The 17,353-nt window shown below is 38.1% G+C and overlaps 1 protein-coding gene across 26 annotated transcripts in view; it reads left to right on the top strand.

Annotated features, from left to right (window-relative positions):
• The window catches only part of NCKAP5 (NCK associated protein 5), a 1,249,968-nt gene that overhangs the window by 941,706 nt on the left and 290,909 nt on the right, over nucleotides 1–17,353 (top strand). For all 26 annotated transcript variants that reach the window (XM_054699647.1, XM_054699644.1, XM_054699660.1 and 23 more), the window contains one exon: nucleotides 3,662–3,749. In XM_054699647.1, the coding sequence (XP_054555622.1) occupies nucleotides 3,662–3,749 (88 nt within the window). The remainder of the gene's footprint in view (nucleotides 1–3,661; nucleotides 3,750–17,353) is intronic.

Here is a 17,353-nt window from a genome sequence, read left to right as displayed (position 1 = left end):
TGGAACTTAATTTTTTAAAACTAGTTCACTTAACATGCCTTAGAACTTAATATATCTCACTAATCAAAATTTTGGCCTGTATGTTTTTAGTTATGACTGCTATTTGCCCAGTTTTTAGGGAAAGAAGGGATTTAGTCTCAGACTGAACAAATGGGGAAAGAAAGAACTAGAAGATTTTGATTAAGGTCAATGTTTAATGATAAATTGTGCCAATCAGCAATTTAAAAAAAAATACAAAACCGTTTCTGACCTAAAAGAAGGAATTGGTTTATTTTTAGTCACATTTGGGAAACAGATGGTGGAGTCATTTTGTGTATAAACTGCATGATGCCAGTGCTCATATATCAACTATCAAAATAATAAAATTTCATTGGACATCAAATGACAATAAATGATGCTTTAAAATCTTTGATTTTCGGGAAAATAGGGAAGTTTGTTAAATGAGAATTAAAAAAAAAGATGTCATCAGTGAAAAAATAATGGTATATTCTTATCAGACTCAAAATAATTCCTCTGACCAGATTCATAAAGGTTATGAGCAGATGAGACAACTTAATTTTTCACCGAGAGTTGGGATGAGTCCCTACAGCTCTGTTCCAAGCTGTGGCTTGAGAATGTAATTGGTTTTAATTAATCATGAAGCAGTGCCAGAGAAGTGCTCACAGGACTGCTGTGGGTCTGGGCTGCTTGAGATTGTGTTTTAACAACTTCCTATCTGCCCCCTCTTTTTTCCTTTTATTATTGTTATTGAAGTCAAGAAGAATGGGGGAAAGGTGAATAGCTGTTTTTCTCTTTGATCCAGCAATTTATACATAGAACTTTTAATTATACTGAAGAGATAATTCAGCAAGACATGCACTGAGGGAGAATTTTTTTAACCTGTTTTTTAAAAAGACAAGATTTTATTTTAACAGAGTTCTAACTACTGGCCACATTTAAGCCAAATATTTATAAATGAATTAAATAAAGATTAAAACAAGAAAGGTGCTAAGGTGGTAAGAAAATAGACTAACATTTACAAAATCAGAGGTTAGTCCCTGAACTGTCATAAATAAAATGAGTAACCTTGGACAAGTAAGTCATCACCATTATTACTTTTCTTGTTTATGATAGAGTTGGCAAGCATCCTGGAAAATCCACTCCTATTTAAGAAATTGTCTCTTTGTATACAGTGAAACACAATATTAGAAATTGGTTGTGATCACTTATTATTTCAGAATGCCCAATTTCTTCATGCCTGTTTTTCCTCTCTCCCACACATTTACATAAATTTAGTTTGTACCTTCTACTTGAAGTTCAGCTCTTCCCAGATCAGAAACAATATTGTTACTTTCTCTGACTCAACATCCACTAGATGTTCATCAATTTAACTCCCTATTAGGAGTTAAGAAAGACTCTTCCTCATTTAAAATCATTTTCTTGAATGTAAATAAGACTTAGTAGAAATAGGCTGCTATTACTATAGTCAGTAAAAATGGCTTAATCCTAAATTTCTGTTCAAGTAAGTATGACCCATTAGGTAAGCAATCTAACCTTTCTGTGCCTCAGCTTTCTCATTTACCCAATAAATGGGATATTTTAAAAGTATATTATAATGAAGAATATGAGAATTCTTTGTAAATTAAAAGTGCTATTTAATTTTGAGTTACTGTCATTAATAATATAAGATTTGTGACCATACAGGGGGAAAGTTTGCTTTCCTGGCTGGATGCCTGAAGAGATAGATTATATAAGTGTGTCATCACAAATTATTCTTCAAGCATTCATAACCCACAGAAACTTCTTGAAATCTTGAAATGGGTCCTGGTGTCACCCCCTGTGAAGACAGAATTTCCCTAATAGTAATGTAGGTTTGGACTGACCCAGTTCATCTTCAGTTTCCTCACTCTAACATTAAGTAGATATATGTTACATTAGAAAGGTAGCGTTTGAACTGTGCTATGTTGGTGTATATAATGGTCTTGTCACTTCAGGCCTCCAAGAGCCCTTAATTTGCCACTTTAGAAGCCCTTAGTAGCAGAGAGAAACTGAATCAGACTACTTTCCTCAACAACTTTCTTTTCTCCACAACTGGTGCCATACCGTGTCACCAACATACCCATTTCAGGACAGGACAGAAAGAAAAACCAACTAATGTATTGGGCAAGAAAATTCCGTGTTCATTGCCTTTAGTCTGGGCATGTTGTATGTGGATCCTGATGGATGTGCCCCAAGGCACATGAGGTCATTCAAACACATTTTGATTATGAATAGTAAATGCCTGGCACAGAGCAGTTCCTTAATTTGGTTAAAAGAATTAACAAGGAATTTATACAAAATATCTAATGAGTACATATTTTATTCACCATTGAAGAAGACACATAGGAAATAATATGATATGGTTCTATGCCATATATTGTCGTTTATATCAAAAGACAAGACATGCATATATAAAATATTTCAGCATTAAAGTTGGGAGATATTTAGTGATGAAATACGTGTATGTATATGTGTGTTTGTGTTTGTGTGTGTATGGTAAGTAAAGTAATCTAGGTGTTCGAAGTGGTAAACTAATGAACGCTCTTAGGAAGTAAAAGTTGAGCTGGATTTTAAACGATGCATGGAAATGAGAAGATGAAAAGATATTTGGCATCTCAAGAAGTAGTAACAGCATGAGAAAATAATTGGAAAAGTAATTGGCCAATTGCTTTTGGGCAGTGGTGGGTAAAGGTCATTGGAGGTGAATATTTAAAACAAAATAGAAGTATAACATATGGTATGTTATAAACTTGAGTAAAAATACTCAAAGTGTGTATGAAAACAAATGTGTAAAGATGTTATTATTTGAAATAGCAAAAACCTTGAAATAGTTTAAATTGCATCGGTAGGGGAATGGTTAAATAATATGGCACATACACATTATAAAATGCTAGGATGTAGTTGAAAAAAATTAAGTAGATCTTTGTGTACCGACACAGAAAGACCACCACTGAAAGACGTGACTATGTATAAATGGAGAAAATACATTGATTTAATGTTAGTTAACTTTGAAAATTGATTTTAAAAAATCAAAGTGGCATTTCAGGAAGATTAATGTGGTGACATTGTATCAAATTAAAGGGCCTCCTCTGTGGCGCATCGGTTGAGCACAGCCCTGTGAAGCTGTCCATAGCCTCAGCAACGCGAGTTCGATTCCCAACCAGCCAGGGAGATCCCCACATGGTGTGGCAGACCTCTCCTGTCTCACCTGCTGCTCCCCTCAGCAGTGTATTTAATTCATCTGCCTGTTCTGCTCCCCTATCTGTCTCTAGTGAATGCTCTCACCCTCCCGCCCCTCTGTTCCAGCTCTTGTATAAAAATAAAATAAATATTTTTTTTAAAAAGAGCTAAACATTGTATCAAATTAAAAGGGAGCTATTGTAAATGAAAGGGATATTGGGAGATGTTTGCAGAAGTAGAGATGTAGGCAGCTAAGGATGGAGACCTGACCGGCAAAGAGAAAGAAAAAACCCAGAGACGTTCTGAAGAAGGAGTTTAAAGGACTTCAAGACAGATTAATAACATAAGGACTCAAAGAGAAAGGAAAGAGATGCCCCGGTGTAAGTTTAGAAATAAATTCTACTAATTGCAACACACCCATGTTAATCAGAAATCTTTAAAGAAATTATTGTTTGTTTCTCAGGATGGAAGAAACAGTAAGAAATCTATTGCAGAATCAAGGACCTCCAGAACAGAAGAAAGAAGAAACTGTTAATATAGTGGTCTATCAGGTACAATTTGTTTTTTATTCTCAACTAGGTATCAGTTAGGTTGTTTTCTTACATTTCTTTAACTCTGTCTTCTTTGTCCCAGAGGTAAATAAACCGGTATTGTCCAGATTCTGCAAAGGGCCACTTAGCTCCGTTTAAGGAATCATATATATGATTATCTAACTCATCTGCTTTCTGAGCTCCTACTATGAAGCAATGTGTAGACTGGGTTGTAGGAATATACCCAAAATAAGTTTATAGTGAAAGGGAGAGGCCTATAAAAATAGTGCAGCACCTCTTTGTTGAGGGCTGTAAGAGAAGTATCTATATCATTCTCTATAAACACAGAGGTGGGAGTGAAGGGAATTAAGAAACAACTTCCTAGCAGTATGACGTTAAGGTGAACATGAGGGATTAAAGAAAAAGGGAAAGACAATCCAGGCAGAAAGGGAGTCATAGTAAAGGTGTGGTGGTATGAATTTGCATGGCAGGCTCTTGGTGAATTAGAAGTTCAAAATATCTAACTAATGGGCTAGTCAAACAAAAAGTTTGATGCTAAGACAGAGTGCACACAAGATCTGGATGAGGTGTGCTGCTTGATGTGTGTGTACCTGGGCAATGTGGAGTCAGAAAATCTCCAAAGGGATTGACTGGTCAATAAAGGGACAGGTTGTCATCTTCCCATAGTCCTTCTTTCATGGTTCTTTAATCCTAGCAGATTGATCAGGCTGGGAAGCAGGACATCTAACTGAGTATGTCCCAAGTTGGTCACACAGAAAAAGCAGTTCCGGTAGAGTAGGAAAAAGAATTACAGTACAGTTTACAGACAGTAATTTATAGAAAAATTAAGGCATTTTATTGAAAATCACAAATAAAGACCCAATATTCATTGCACAATTATGCATGGAAACCTTAAAAATTATATAAGCTAGAGTAAGCAAAGAAATGTCTAAAAAGCAAGTGGAATTGAGGAGGCAAGCATAGGAATTGAACTGGTAAAATGATTTTGCTCTAACTTACCAAAATTCCTGGTACAGGACTTGAAAATCCAACTTGTTATAAAGAGGATTGGGAGGAATTATACACAGATAAGAAATGTAGGTAGGTAGTCTCAAGATATCCATGTCCTAAATAAATGACTGTTCAACCATATATGTACTGCTTTATGAAGATGGGGACATTGTCCTCCATCTCCAGTGACAGAGTATAAGAAGCTGACTTATGCTATCTCAGGGTAGATTTCTAGAGAAAGGATTTAAGAGTCTCCCTCAATGAATAGTTTTTACATAAGGAATGTTGCTCAACTTTTCCTGATATGTGTTTGTCCCAAGTAAAGATAGAGATTTACATCCTCTGAATTTACAGCCCTGAATTGCTCCTAGGTATTATATCTGCTTTGGTAGAAAGTTGAGGTATAAGTAAAAAAATAAAAATAAAAGGGAACTTAACTGTGCTTTAAGTGATTCTGTGCAGTCTAAAACAGTCCTACGAATCTGAAATGTTAGTCATTAGTTCCCCCTCACAGGTAACACCAGGCTCCAGTTAGAATTAAATAATTCAGTGTGACTCTTGTGCTTTTCCCAATCTCTTCACTGTGGCTCTGTTTCATCCAGGTTCCTGTTTTCTTTTGATGACTCTTTTCTAATCTTTATAGTCAATTAGTAGTCAAATTTGTGATACAGACACTTAGCATTATCATCAGGATTCATTGTGTGAAATTGGAAGCTTAGAAAAACAGATAAACCTTTAAAAATGTGGGTTTTTTTCATGCATCCTAGAACTGGGATGTAAGCCAGAGGTGTGAGGGTTAAGAGGATTCACCAAAGATAGAGTGGGGAGCAGAACAGGAGGATTGACTGAAATACACTGCTGAGGGGAGCATCGGGCAAGACAGAGTTCTGCTGTGCCATGTGGGTTAGTTCCCTGGCCAGGGATGGAACTTGTAGAAGCTGAGGATAGCTTCCTAGTGCTGAGACTTAACCCTTTGCACCACCAGGGAGGCCCTTAAGATGTGTTTTAAAACTGGTGGAGGACTATGGGTACATTGGTGCATAGTGCTGACATAGAGCTGAAAAGGTGTGAACCTATACCTCCGAGTCCCATATAGTGGGACTCAATAAAAATATCAAATAAAACAAAAGCACTATTTCTTCTCCATAACTCAGTCTATTAATTTTGGGAAGTTAGCACTTTCTTTTAGGGACAAGACATGATTGACCTGAATTAATGTTACACAGAAGGGATATTAGCCATTGTTCTAATTGGCCTTTGTTCATTATCTGGAAAATGGAAGAGGGGCGTGGGTTACATGATCCCTAAAGTTCAATTACATAGTAGGTAAATAGTCACTGAGCTTTTATTGTCTACTAGGCACAGCATGTTCTCTGAGGACTCAAAAACTTGAGGATGGAGAGAAGGGAAAGTGAAGTGCTGCTAGGTGGAACAGAGTCCCTGGGAGGTCATCTAACAAATTCTAGTATTCTAAATATGAGTCACAGTAGCAAGATAGGTTGTGCATGATGTATGTACTCGTGGAGCACATAGGTGACAGCTCTCTGTAATATTTTCAGGCAAGAGCTAGGAAACTGATTGCTTCATAATGTTCAGTGTCATTAGCACACCTGACTCAGAATTTTCCAAGTGTAAGGCCTCACTGACAAGAGGCAGAGGCCCATGGATAGGGTAGGTGATGGGAAAGCTGGAGTCCCTTTTATTTTCTGTCTTAGAAATATTTATCCTGAGACTTTTATCATTAAGCTAATATGATAGTAACGGAATAATCGCTTCCTGTGTTCAAGGCCCATGCTAATTGCTTTTTGCATGCATTAAACAATGGTCATATTTTGTTCAAGGGGTATGTTCCTGAAGACCTCTCAGCAAAAGAGGACCTACTGTGTGGCAGCCAGTCATTTACCATTTATCAGTTTTGCAATTGTGCAATTCTTGCTTCTTTTTTTAATAAGGGTAGTTTGTATAATTTCAAATTTTGCACATGAAGTGGCATTAATAAATTTTTTGTGGCCATGATTTCAAATATACCCAGTTCAGAGTCCCATGAAATGTGACTAGATGAGAACTCATTCGGTCCCACAACTTTATGCAGGAAGTACTCTATCTTTCCCACCTTAGAGATACGGGCATTGGCTCAGAGAGGCCCACACTTGCCCAAGAATGCTCAGCCTGGAAGTAGCCTAGAGGGGATTTGGACTCTGATCAGTCTGACTCCATGGCCCCAGCTTTTTATGTGGAGGAATTCTGAAGAGATTAAATAATGGGGTACAAATTACCCAGATAGTTATTACCTATCTTAGGCGCTCACTAATTTCCATCCATAGCTCTCTGTATACATATACTTATTTGTTCAATCAATCATTTAAATGACAATTACCTTTCTTACCTACATGTATTAATTTCCTATTGCTGTTCTAAGTTTAGTGACTTAAAACAAGACAAATTTATTATTTTATAATTCTGGAAGTCAAATGAATATAAATCATGGCATTAGGAGTTCTTTCTGGGAGTTTCAGAACAGAATCATTCCATTCCCTTTTCCACATTCTAGCTTTCCTTGACTTGGGGCCTTTTCCTCTAGTTTCAGAGTATATCACTCCAGCCTCTGGATCCACTGTCATATCTCCTTTCTCTGTGCTTGACCCCTCCCCCCCACCCATAAGGACTGATTACATTGGGTCCATCCAGATAATCCAAGATAATGGAACTATCTCCCCATCTAAGGAGACTTCATCTGATCAAATTTGCAAATTCTTATTTGGCATGTAAGGAAAACATAGTCTCAGATTTCAGATGTCAGAATCTTTGTAGACATCTTTGTAGACAAAGATGTAGACATCTTTGGTAGAGGTGAGGTGGGGGAGGGCATGATTCTTCCTATAGTACTAAATGCCACATTAATCCAGCACACTGATGGTATCCAGTGGCACCAGCCTAACTGTTAGAGATATAGACATGCCTGCCTGATGGAGACTTTCCCTGGAAAACTCAGTTTGTAGAATGCTGGGGAGTAGGAAGAGATGGAAAATGATTAAATATATGCAACAACATGATAGGAAGCAAAGTAGCAGCTTGTAAAAAGGTTCTGGGACACAGAGGAAGATGCTGATAAACCTACTGCACTGTTCTCCCTGGAAACTCTGCCTCCTGCCTAGGACTTATTTTTAATAATCCAATTTCCATTTCTTTTAGTCTCTCTTGACTCTTGAAATGGATTGAAGACTCACAAGCTTCCTTGTAAATCCCACAGTTGCCGTTCTCGGAGCATTTTATATCCAATGTTTTAGGAAACAGTTTGGCTTTCAGGATATGTTTGGTTCTTTACAATTTACACAGTGTTTACACAACAAGGGTCTCATTTGATCGTCTTAGCAGCCTCTAAAGTAGATATTATCATGCTCATTTTTAAAGATGAGTCTTTTTTTTTTTTTTCAACTCTGGCAACTCCTAAGTGGTAGAACTAGAAATACATCACTTTCCTAAATGAGATACATGCATAAAACTGAGTAATTTTCTGTGTATAATTTGATAGTGGGGTAGGAAGTGGGCACAGGATAAACTCCCTACTTTGCCAAGTCACTGTCTCAAAATACAAAGAATAAGTGAAAGTAATGAGAGAAGTCATATAATGTTTGTAACTGTCATTTTTCCTGTGGGGGAAAACAAGCACATGAGAGGCAGAAATATTAACTTTACATGTAGGGACAGTGTCATGCCTGAGATAGTCCAGTCATTTTACCGGTGTGAGCTCACTGCATGTTCACAAGAACTCTTGGAAATGCGTATTAGGTTTTCTTCATTTTACGTAAGAGGGAACTGAGGCACATGGGGGTTAAGTTGCTTGCCTAAACACATTGCCAATGTTAGTTCACTTGAGCTCCTTTGCATCTTTTTAGCAGGCTGAGCAGGTTCCCATAAAAGTGAAGTACAAAATCTTTGACAAGAGGCACAGTGAGCTCCAAGAGAGAGCATGAAAAGGCCCACACAGATTTCTGCAACACTGTAGTGGGGCCCACCTTTGGCTCTTTCTTTCTCAGTTTACATTCCCACCTTTGTAGAGAGCTCTATGCTTCCTGACTCAGTTCCATTATTGTCAGTGATGGTCTGTGCTCAGTCATTCATGCTTCAGCCTGCACTCAAAGCAATACAGAATGTTACCCAAGTTATTTCCATGTGAAGTGATAAAAATAGAAGTCAAAATGACTTTTTCTTTAAATTCTTCTTTAAATATATTGCCAGATGTGATTAAGCTAGTGATGTTTGGGTTATGGGAATATTTCTAGTATTCTAAAATCTGCCAGGCATCAAATATATTTCTAGCTAGATTTATATCTAAAAATAGCACATCACATGGGTTGAAGTCTTCAGGCTCACTGAGTCCCATAGGCCTGCCTGGCAGATATGTAACTTATTTCACAAACTATAACTCTTACCCCATGGTGGGAAGCCTTTGACTTTAACTTTACTACCTTCTTTTCCTGTAATGATTTATGTGGATTTTAAGCAAATTCAAAAGTTTGAGTGCACTAGAGTGAAAGTTAGGATTGAAAATTATATTATAAAATAATCAATTACCAAAAAATACTTTCTCTAAGCTGCTATAAATGGCAATATTTCTAGTACATTTAAAGTGTGAATTTCCCAAACTTCTCACATAATGACATTTTTTTCCATGAACACAGGTAAACTCAAGGCACAATTGGAGGGTTTGTAATCCTCAGGCACTACAGGGATCCTGGTTCCATTCCCTGACTCAGTACAAGAACCACCTAGGGGAATCCTAAAAGAGTCCTTTGGCTCTGAGTCAGAATCTTAGAGGCTGTAACTCTGCTTGGTTTTGTGATTTCCAAATGTGATGGATTGTTTTGATACCTCTGGTCCGTATAAATTTTAAGAACCAGTGAAGCACTTCAGTATACATTTAGTGGCCCATCCCTGTTCCTTTGTTCTGTAGAGAAGCTGGAGTTGAAGTGAAGTTCAAAACCCAGTGAACCCAGTTCTCAGTGCAGTGTGTGTTCTCTGCACCCACAGTGATTATTGCACACACAAATACCTTGCTTCAGTCAGTGCCCTGGCAGTTAATTAGCCCAGAGAACTGAACTCTTCAAGAGAGCTTGACTGTAATTCATACAAGCTATTCAGAAAAGTGTTTCTCTGTTTCCTTTTTTACCTAGGCAAAATGTGGTTAAACATATGCAAATACATGGATCAGCAGAGAGTACTTTCTGTGAGTTAACACCAGTTGGAAAAATAATCTAAAATTCTACTAAGTGTTGATGGAGTAGCAAAGTCTTTGCACAAGAAGTTATAAAATCATAATACATGGGATGTGAAATGTTTTTAGTGAGTGTTTTTATTTATATCTGGCCTGTAATCTCAGGAAGTCTCAACTGCCTTTGAGCCTATGGCCTTTCCTTTGAATTGCAATGAACTTTGAATAGCTGCTGAAGTGGGTGATGGCAATAGAGGGAGTACTTTTATTTTGAGTTAAGTTTTAAAGGACTGAAATGGTTCCTTAAGGAAATAGTTCTCTTGCTTTTTTGTTTTAAGAAATATGCTGTATTCATGTAAATTTAGGTAAAGAAGACACAATTTCTCAAAGTATGTGCTGAGATTCAGAACATTCAAAAATATTGTCCATTGTAAAATATTCCTTCTCTCTTTGACATTATTTTTGTAAGATGAATTTATCATTTTACACCCTGCAGAAATACTTCCAAGAATTCTTGAAGTTTTCAAAACAGTCTCATATAGGAGTACCTACTGGTTAACACACTGATTAATAAGAGCATCACCTCTGTAATTCCAAAGTCATATAAAATATTCTTAAAAATAATAGAGGAGTTTTAAATAATACCACTCAAAGCTTAAGTAGTTACCTACATTCTTGGGGCTTTAAATCCCTAATTTAGTATGTTCTGAGTCTAGTTTCTTCATTCTCAAGTTCTGTACTCAGACATGAATACTTTTTCCATTAGATGTTTTGACCCTGAACTGAACTCTCACCAAGGAAAAGCACAATATGGTCTCTGCTAAAACAAATGTAACCTCTGAATAAAGTGGTGCCCAGAGCGGCACCTTGTCTTCATACAGATGAGCCGTCTCTTGCCAACGAACTTGAACCGCTCTCTTCAGCTCAGCGGAGGGTCAGACTTTATTTTAATACCTAGTAAGTAAGTGTCTCAGGTCAGGAGGTGCTGTGGATAGAATCCAAAAGAGGTTGCCCTTTAGTGCGTGTGTGTTGTGGGCAAGTGCTTTGGCCACTTCATCATTAACCAGGCACATCAACTATTTCTTCCTCAATAGGAAACAAGTGCATCTGAACACAGCAAAATCACAATAACAGCAATCCTTGAACTTTCATCCTATTTACTTAATTCACCTGAGGCTACAAAATGATAATTTTCTTTCTTTTTTTTATTTTTGAGGACTTGACTTATCAATGCTTTATGAAATGGAGATAAAATAGTCTGCAGGGAAAAATGTACAAATTTGAAATTAAGAAATAGTTAGGAAAGAAGTGGAAAATGGCTGCTGGAAAAAAATGCACTTTCATTACTGAGATCTGTCCTATACAGTAACCTTTGAGCTATATTGCTCTTATTGATTTTGTCTGCACAGCAAGCACAGCATGGTGGTGAAGAGGAATCACAGGTGTGGGGTGAGAGGAAAAGCATGTGGCCAGGGGTGGGAGTGTCTGTTGTCTGCCTTTCAGCCATTGCAGGATTCCTCAACCATGTATAGCTTGGGAAACGTGTCAGTGTCTCAGGCCAGGAGACACTGGACATTGGGCTTTGTAAACTTCCCAGGCTCAGAGAAGGTAGAAATGTAGAAAGGTTCACTGATCACATGCTCTCCCTTCTACCCCCTGTCTTTCTGCCATTTACTCATTCAAATACAGATACAAATAATGCAGAGCATTTCTTCATTTGCCAAAATAGTGTCTTTCCCAGAACTCAACTGGAACACATTTTAGGCTATAATCAGCTTGTCAATCTGCCTGTGTCCTGACACAGAACATTCCAGACAGTCTCCAGCAGCTGAACCTGAGCCTTGGTATGCCTAGCAGTTTCCCCAGATGATTCTCATCTGTCTAATATGAATCAGTGAGCCCCTTGATCTTGAAGGTCTTTTCTAGCTATCATAACTCTGTGGAGGGGGTATAAAGAGAGGATTCATAAGGAAGTTTGACTTATCAGCTGTAGGGGAAGGTAGAAGGTTAATGGAAATGCAATGATGGTTTTCCCACCCACGAGCTCTTTTGCAATTGCCTGGAAGGAGAGGTTGGCTACCTTAGGTCACCTAAAGCCTGTGCCAGCTGCCCTGGTGCGTTAATATGGAGGGTTTGCACTCCATGCATTGGGCTTTGTAAACTCCCCAGGCTCAGAGAAGGTGGAGATGTGGAAAGGTTCACGGAACACATGTTCTCCCTTCCACCCCCTGTCATTCTGCCAGTCACTCATTCAAATACAGATACAAATAGTGCATAGCATTTCTTCTTTTAGAATAGTGAGGGCCAAAAGTTCAAGTTCACTTTACAGGCAAAGTAAATTTCATACAGCAGTTGGCTTTCCAAGGTCGTAACTGTACAGTGTTAGGCTACAATGGATTTAATCTTTGACTCCACGTCCTGTGATCATTTTGGGGTGGAATTAATGAAGACCACTTCTGCAACAGTGGTTCTCAAATCTGGCTGTACCTTGGAATCATCTGGAGATTTAAACGTTAATAATGTACTGGTTCTACCCTATGGATTCTGATTTAATTGGTCTGGGATGGGGGTGGCCATGAGGGTTTTTTGTATTGTTTTGATTTTTAATCTCTAAGATCAATTCTATTGTGAATTCTAGTTGAAATCCACACACTACAATGCATTAGATTCAGCTATACATTTTTCTTTTCATGCTGATCATGTGAAAGCTTTCTCCAGAGTATTCAGCCTGGTGTCTTCTGGTAAGGAAGGCACATTGAACTTCTGCAGAAGGTGGGAGTTGTGTGAGTGAAAGGACAGTAAATGGCAGATAAATGGAAAGGGTACTTTGATGAGAGAGAGAAAATTATGGATACTCCAGTGAGATACAGAAGATGATTATGGGCCTTCTAGTGAGCTATAGCATAGGATTATAGTTGTGCCAGTGAGCAGTAGCAGAGGATTATGGGCCTTTTGGGTGAGAGAAAGCAGAGGATTATGGGCAAGCTTAAAACCTTTAGAGGCCAATAGTCTGGGTTCAGATCCTGAATGAGCCTCTTGTAAGCTAGGTAATGTTTGAGAATTTACTTCACCTTTCAGAGCCCTGGGGGTCTTACTCACAGCTGTACTCAGTCCATGGGGGAGAAATGAACTCACTGCTGGGAAAGCACTGAGGGGAGGTCAAAAACAAGGTCAGTATTATTTGGAGTGCATGAGAACATAAGAAACAGGTAGGTTAGTGAGTCATTTAGGAAAATGACTGGGTCAGAGCTCCTAGACCCCAGATGGGGTCTGAGGAAACAAATATGTTGAGGAAAATCCTGCTGTTAGGAAGGCCTTGCTGGAAATGAGAAGTCATTTTATTTGCGTAAACAGGAGGGAACCATCAGCACAAAACAAGACAAGATTCTAATTCCCCCTAATTAGTGTTGCCTATTGACTGAATTGGAGACCTATTTTTCTTCCTTTTTTTTTATATTTGAGTCATTAGCAGTATTAGTGAATTAACAGACTAAGACTTTGTTCTTAACATAGTGAAAGTCAGATCTTGAGAAAATAGTCTGAACTTGGCAGAGTTGATTTGAATAGCCAAGCCTCAGGGCTGATCCTCACCAAACTCCCCCAGTTCAGTTTCTTGTAACCCAACAAATTCAAAGTCTTCCACTGGAGTTGAGTTTCCAAGTGTCCTAAAGCATAAATGCCAAAAATATTTCGGATTCTTCTACCAGTGTCTGAGATAGTTCTGGGTACACAAAGCCCAGAGTTTGGTGGGCCTGCAGACTATGAAAACTGGGCAGCATCCTTATTGCATAGCTAGAGTTACAACCATAGTGTTTCAGAGCTTGTGCTTTTAGTGAGAAGAAGCATCTATAAAATGATGATCTAGTATCCTGTAGATCTTTTCTTGGAAGGAGTTGGATAATCGTGTGATTTATTGGTGTAGGCAAGAGTTCAGACCAAGTTAACCGACTGTTTATTGTCACGTTACTATACACAGGGGACCAGTCTCTGCTACCCGTCTATGTAAAGAACTGTAGTATGACACATGAAGGTCAGTCATTTTGTGAGGAGGAACAGGATGGTTAGCAAATCATAGGAGGAAAGTGGCCTCCAACATCCAACCACCTCATTTTGCATGTGAGCAAACAGTATCACAGATCAGCAAGGGGCTTTCCCAAGGCCATGCTATATGTGGCAGACTTAGAAGGAGAAACCAGCTTAAGTGTTCATTTCCTATTCTCTCTCACCCCCATGGCCACACTAATGCTTAGCACTAAGATGACCATCGGTAGGATCTCAAGGACTATTTTGGGGAGTAAATTGAAAGACCTGTAGGAGAGTAGTTTGTCTCAGGAACCTCCAATTTGCTCAGCTTACTTTTCTTTAAATGAACAGATTTTACATGAAGAAAATAGCTACTCAAGTTTTTGATTTGCATTTATGTTCATGTATATATTAATTGACTTTGTAATTGCCTTTTAGAATCATACTTATTTCCTGCTAATTTCCTTCTTACCAAGATGAATCATCTGGCAGTGTTACAGGTAGTCTTCACCAAGTAGTCCTTTGCCTCTCTACTCCCACGCTGGCTGTGAGTGGCTTGTCAGAATGTACATCCTACTCCATGACAAAGAAGCACCTCAAGTGATAGCTTCCTGCTGTTTTCAGGGTTTAGGGATAAAAATAATAGTTTTAATGTCATAAAGCACACCAGAACTATATTGCTGGCAAACTTTCTTCAGTAAAATCCTCAAACAATTGGCCCTACTCTATGCACTGAGTTTTGCCTGACTAGAGAGAGAGCAGTTATTATGTAAATTGTACTAGAAAAAATGTAATATTTTTTGCTTTATCCTTAAATTCCATTTAGGTGCAAATAGGTAAGTCTTCTCTCTGTTCTGATATGAGCCCCCAAGAGAATTAACTAGATAATCCATCTCTGACTTTGAAAAGTACAACTAATGTACCTCATTAGAGCATTTCTTTCAGCTAACCCTCCCAGGAAGGAGGGAGGTGGAAGGTAGAGAACCTTGATTAGGAGTAGTTCTATGATTCCCAGGGCATTTTAGGACAGACAACTTTATGGCTTAAAAGTTTTGTCCCTGTGTGATGCTTGGGGTGGGGGTGTCTGGTGTTTTTATTTTTATGCAAATAATCTGCCAGTCCATTGCTGAGGTTTCTGATTACAAAAGGCTTGCTTCAAAATAGTATTTTGTTGAAAGTAGTTAAGAATATTTAAGTCATTCAGCATTAAGCTTGCTCACAGTGTCCTCAGAGTTAAAACTAAGTAATATCATCCCTCATTCAGCATCATCATCGTTAACAACACTGGACATTCACTGAGTGCCTTCTGTGTTGTGCAGAGTGTGGTGATGGGGATATAATATATAAAATTTATTCCTGCCCTTAAGGTCTCGCATTATAATTGGAACATTGTGAAATACCGACAATATCTGTTGGTAAAACTGGGATGACAAGTTCTCTTCTCCATATGAACGATTTATTATTATTATTACAACATTTGAACATTGAAATAATTATTTCTTAGCAGACACAATTACTTTCCAATTCAGTTCAGTTTAACAAACTCATAAGATACGTAAATATTTCTCTGTAAGCAATTGTCCAATCTGTGTGTGTGTGTGTGCGCGCGCGCGCAAGTGTATAGTATTGACCATATTTTCAGAAACAAAAACTTGGACACGTTGATCATTTGAAAATGTGTATTTCTGCAGTCAGTTAGATAGAAAACTTTTAAACTTAGAATTGCTTAAAATTCTACCAAGGAATCTCAGCTATATGGCTGTTGTTGATGTATACAAAGTCACACAGGCACTCGACGTCACTAATTAATCAGTCACTGCATTACATTGGCTGAATAGATGGCTGTTGCCTAGTCCAAGGACTCAGCTTCCTTCTAGAAGCTTTCTGTCTCTGCGGTCCTATGATTTCTTTTAGAGAACAGAGATGGGGCAAAGGAGGAAAGAGATTGAATTGAAATATAAATTTTGAGGTTAACATATGAGTTTTTTACTGGTTTCCAGGCATTCAAGAGTAACCATTAACCACTGAAATTCCCATCTTTGCCATTTTTGGTTTCTTTCTCCTCAGGTTGCCCTCTGACCATCCATGAGATCCAAGGACATAATTTTTGTTGCTAAAGATGTCCAGTCACCTGGAACACACCTTTAATGAAATTTATGGCTCATTTTTTTCCACACCATTCTCTCCCACAGTACAGTTTCCCTTTATGTAAAGAACCTTTAGAATTGAACTTTTTTTAAGGAAATAAATGTTGCTGATAGATGGAACAGGCAATAAAAATATCATCTGAAAATTTATTAATGCAACTTCTCAGAACTGTTCAATATGGAAGATAGTTGGCAATTTTGAGGAGTGTTTTGAGTGAAGAATAATGTGAAGTAGATGTGAATTGATATGCCAATGGTCGTGGGTTCATATTAGAGACATAAAGAAAACACTTTCTTCTCTTATCCATCATACACATTTAATCTTGGGGATTTTACTGTGTGCTTAGTTCACTTTGTAAGTCAAATCCAGGGATGAAAAAGAAGAGTTTTATATGTTTTGCCTGACAGTAGTAATGTTAAACTGTGAACAAATTGGGATGTTCTTTTAAAATCCTGTGATTTATCTGACGCTATTTTTCCCCTTTTAAAATTTAGTATGCTAGTGCTGAACAAAAGCTGCTAGAAATCCCAGAGAATGTTGTTATGGTATTTGCCGAAGTGCTATCTAAAGTGACAATATATTCTGCGCACCCTCCCCACCACCAGAAAACAAATGAGTAAATAAATCACAGAAACGGAAGCAAGCAGGGCTTACTGGGGCAGCTGTCAACCAGAAGGCTGCCCTGTGTATTTCCATTTAGCTTGTATTATGGTGTGTTTATGTTTTCAACTAATTGAAACATCATTAACTGTGGAAGTGGTAGTGGTTTGTTAAACCTGTTCTGCTGATAGTCATCTGAGGCCAGACCTGACATCTCTGATAAAATCACCCACTCCCTGGAGGAATGGCCTGGGAGTCTTGGAGAGAAGCTGTCAGCAGCATGGTTCATGGCTCATAGTTGGATAAAGATTACAGATTCTAAGATAGACTACCATTAAGGGTAGGTCTATAGGTACATAGGAAAGTCCTGAAGAGGTAACCAAGTTTGCAGAAAGAGCATGGCATTTGACATCAGAACTGTGTTTAAATACTGGCCCTGCTACTTACTGTTAAACAGCTCGCTTAATAACCTAGGGGAACCAGTTTTCTTGGCTATGAAGAAGGTCCAGAGTGCTTTCTCCCACATCCCCATTTCTGTCAGAGCTATTTGTTTGCTTTAACTCTGAAGTGTTATACAAATATTAACTGCTATTTATTATGGTTTCTGAGTTCTGAAAAAAAAGTTTCATTC

The sequence above is a fragment of the Talpa occidentalis genome, unplaced genomic scaffold (genome assembly GCF_014898055.3).
Source record: "Talpa occidentalis isolate TD23 unplaced genomic scaffold, MPIMG_talOcc4v2.1 talOcc4.3, whole genome shotgun sequence".
In the NCBI taxonomy this organism is placed as follows: domain Eukaryota; kingdom Metazoa; phylum Chordata; class Mammalia; order Eulipotyphla; family Talpidae; genus Talpa; species Talpa occidentalis.
Note: the sequence above shows the minus strand (reverse complement) of the source record. Positions and strands in the feature narration are given on the sequence as shown.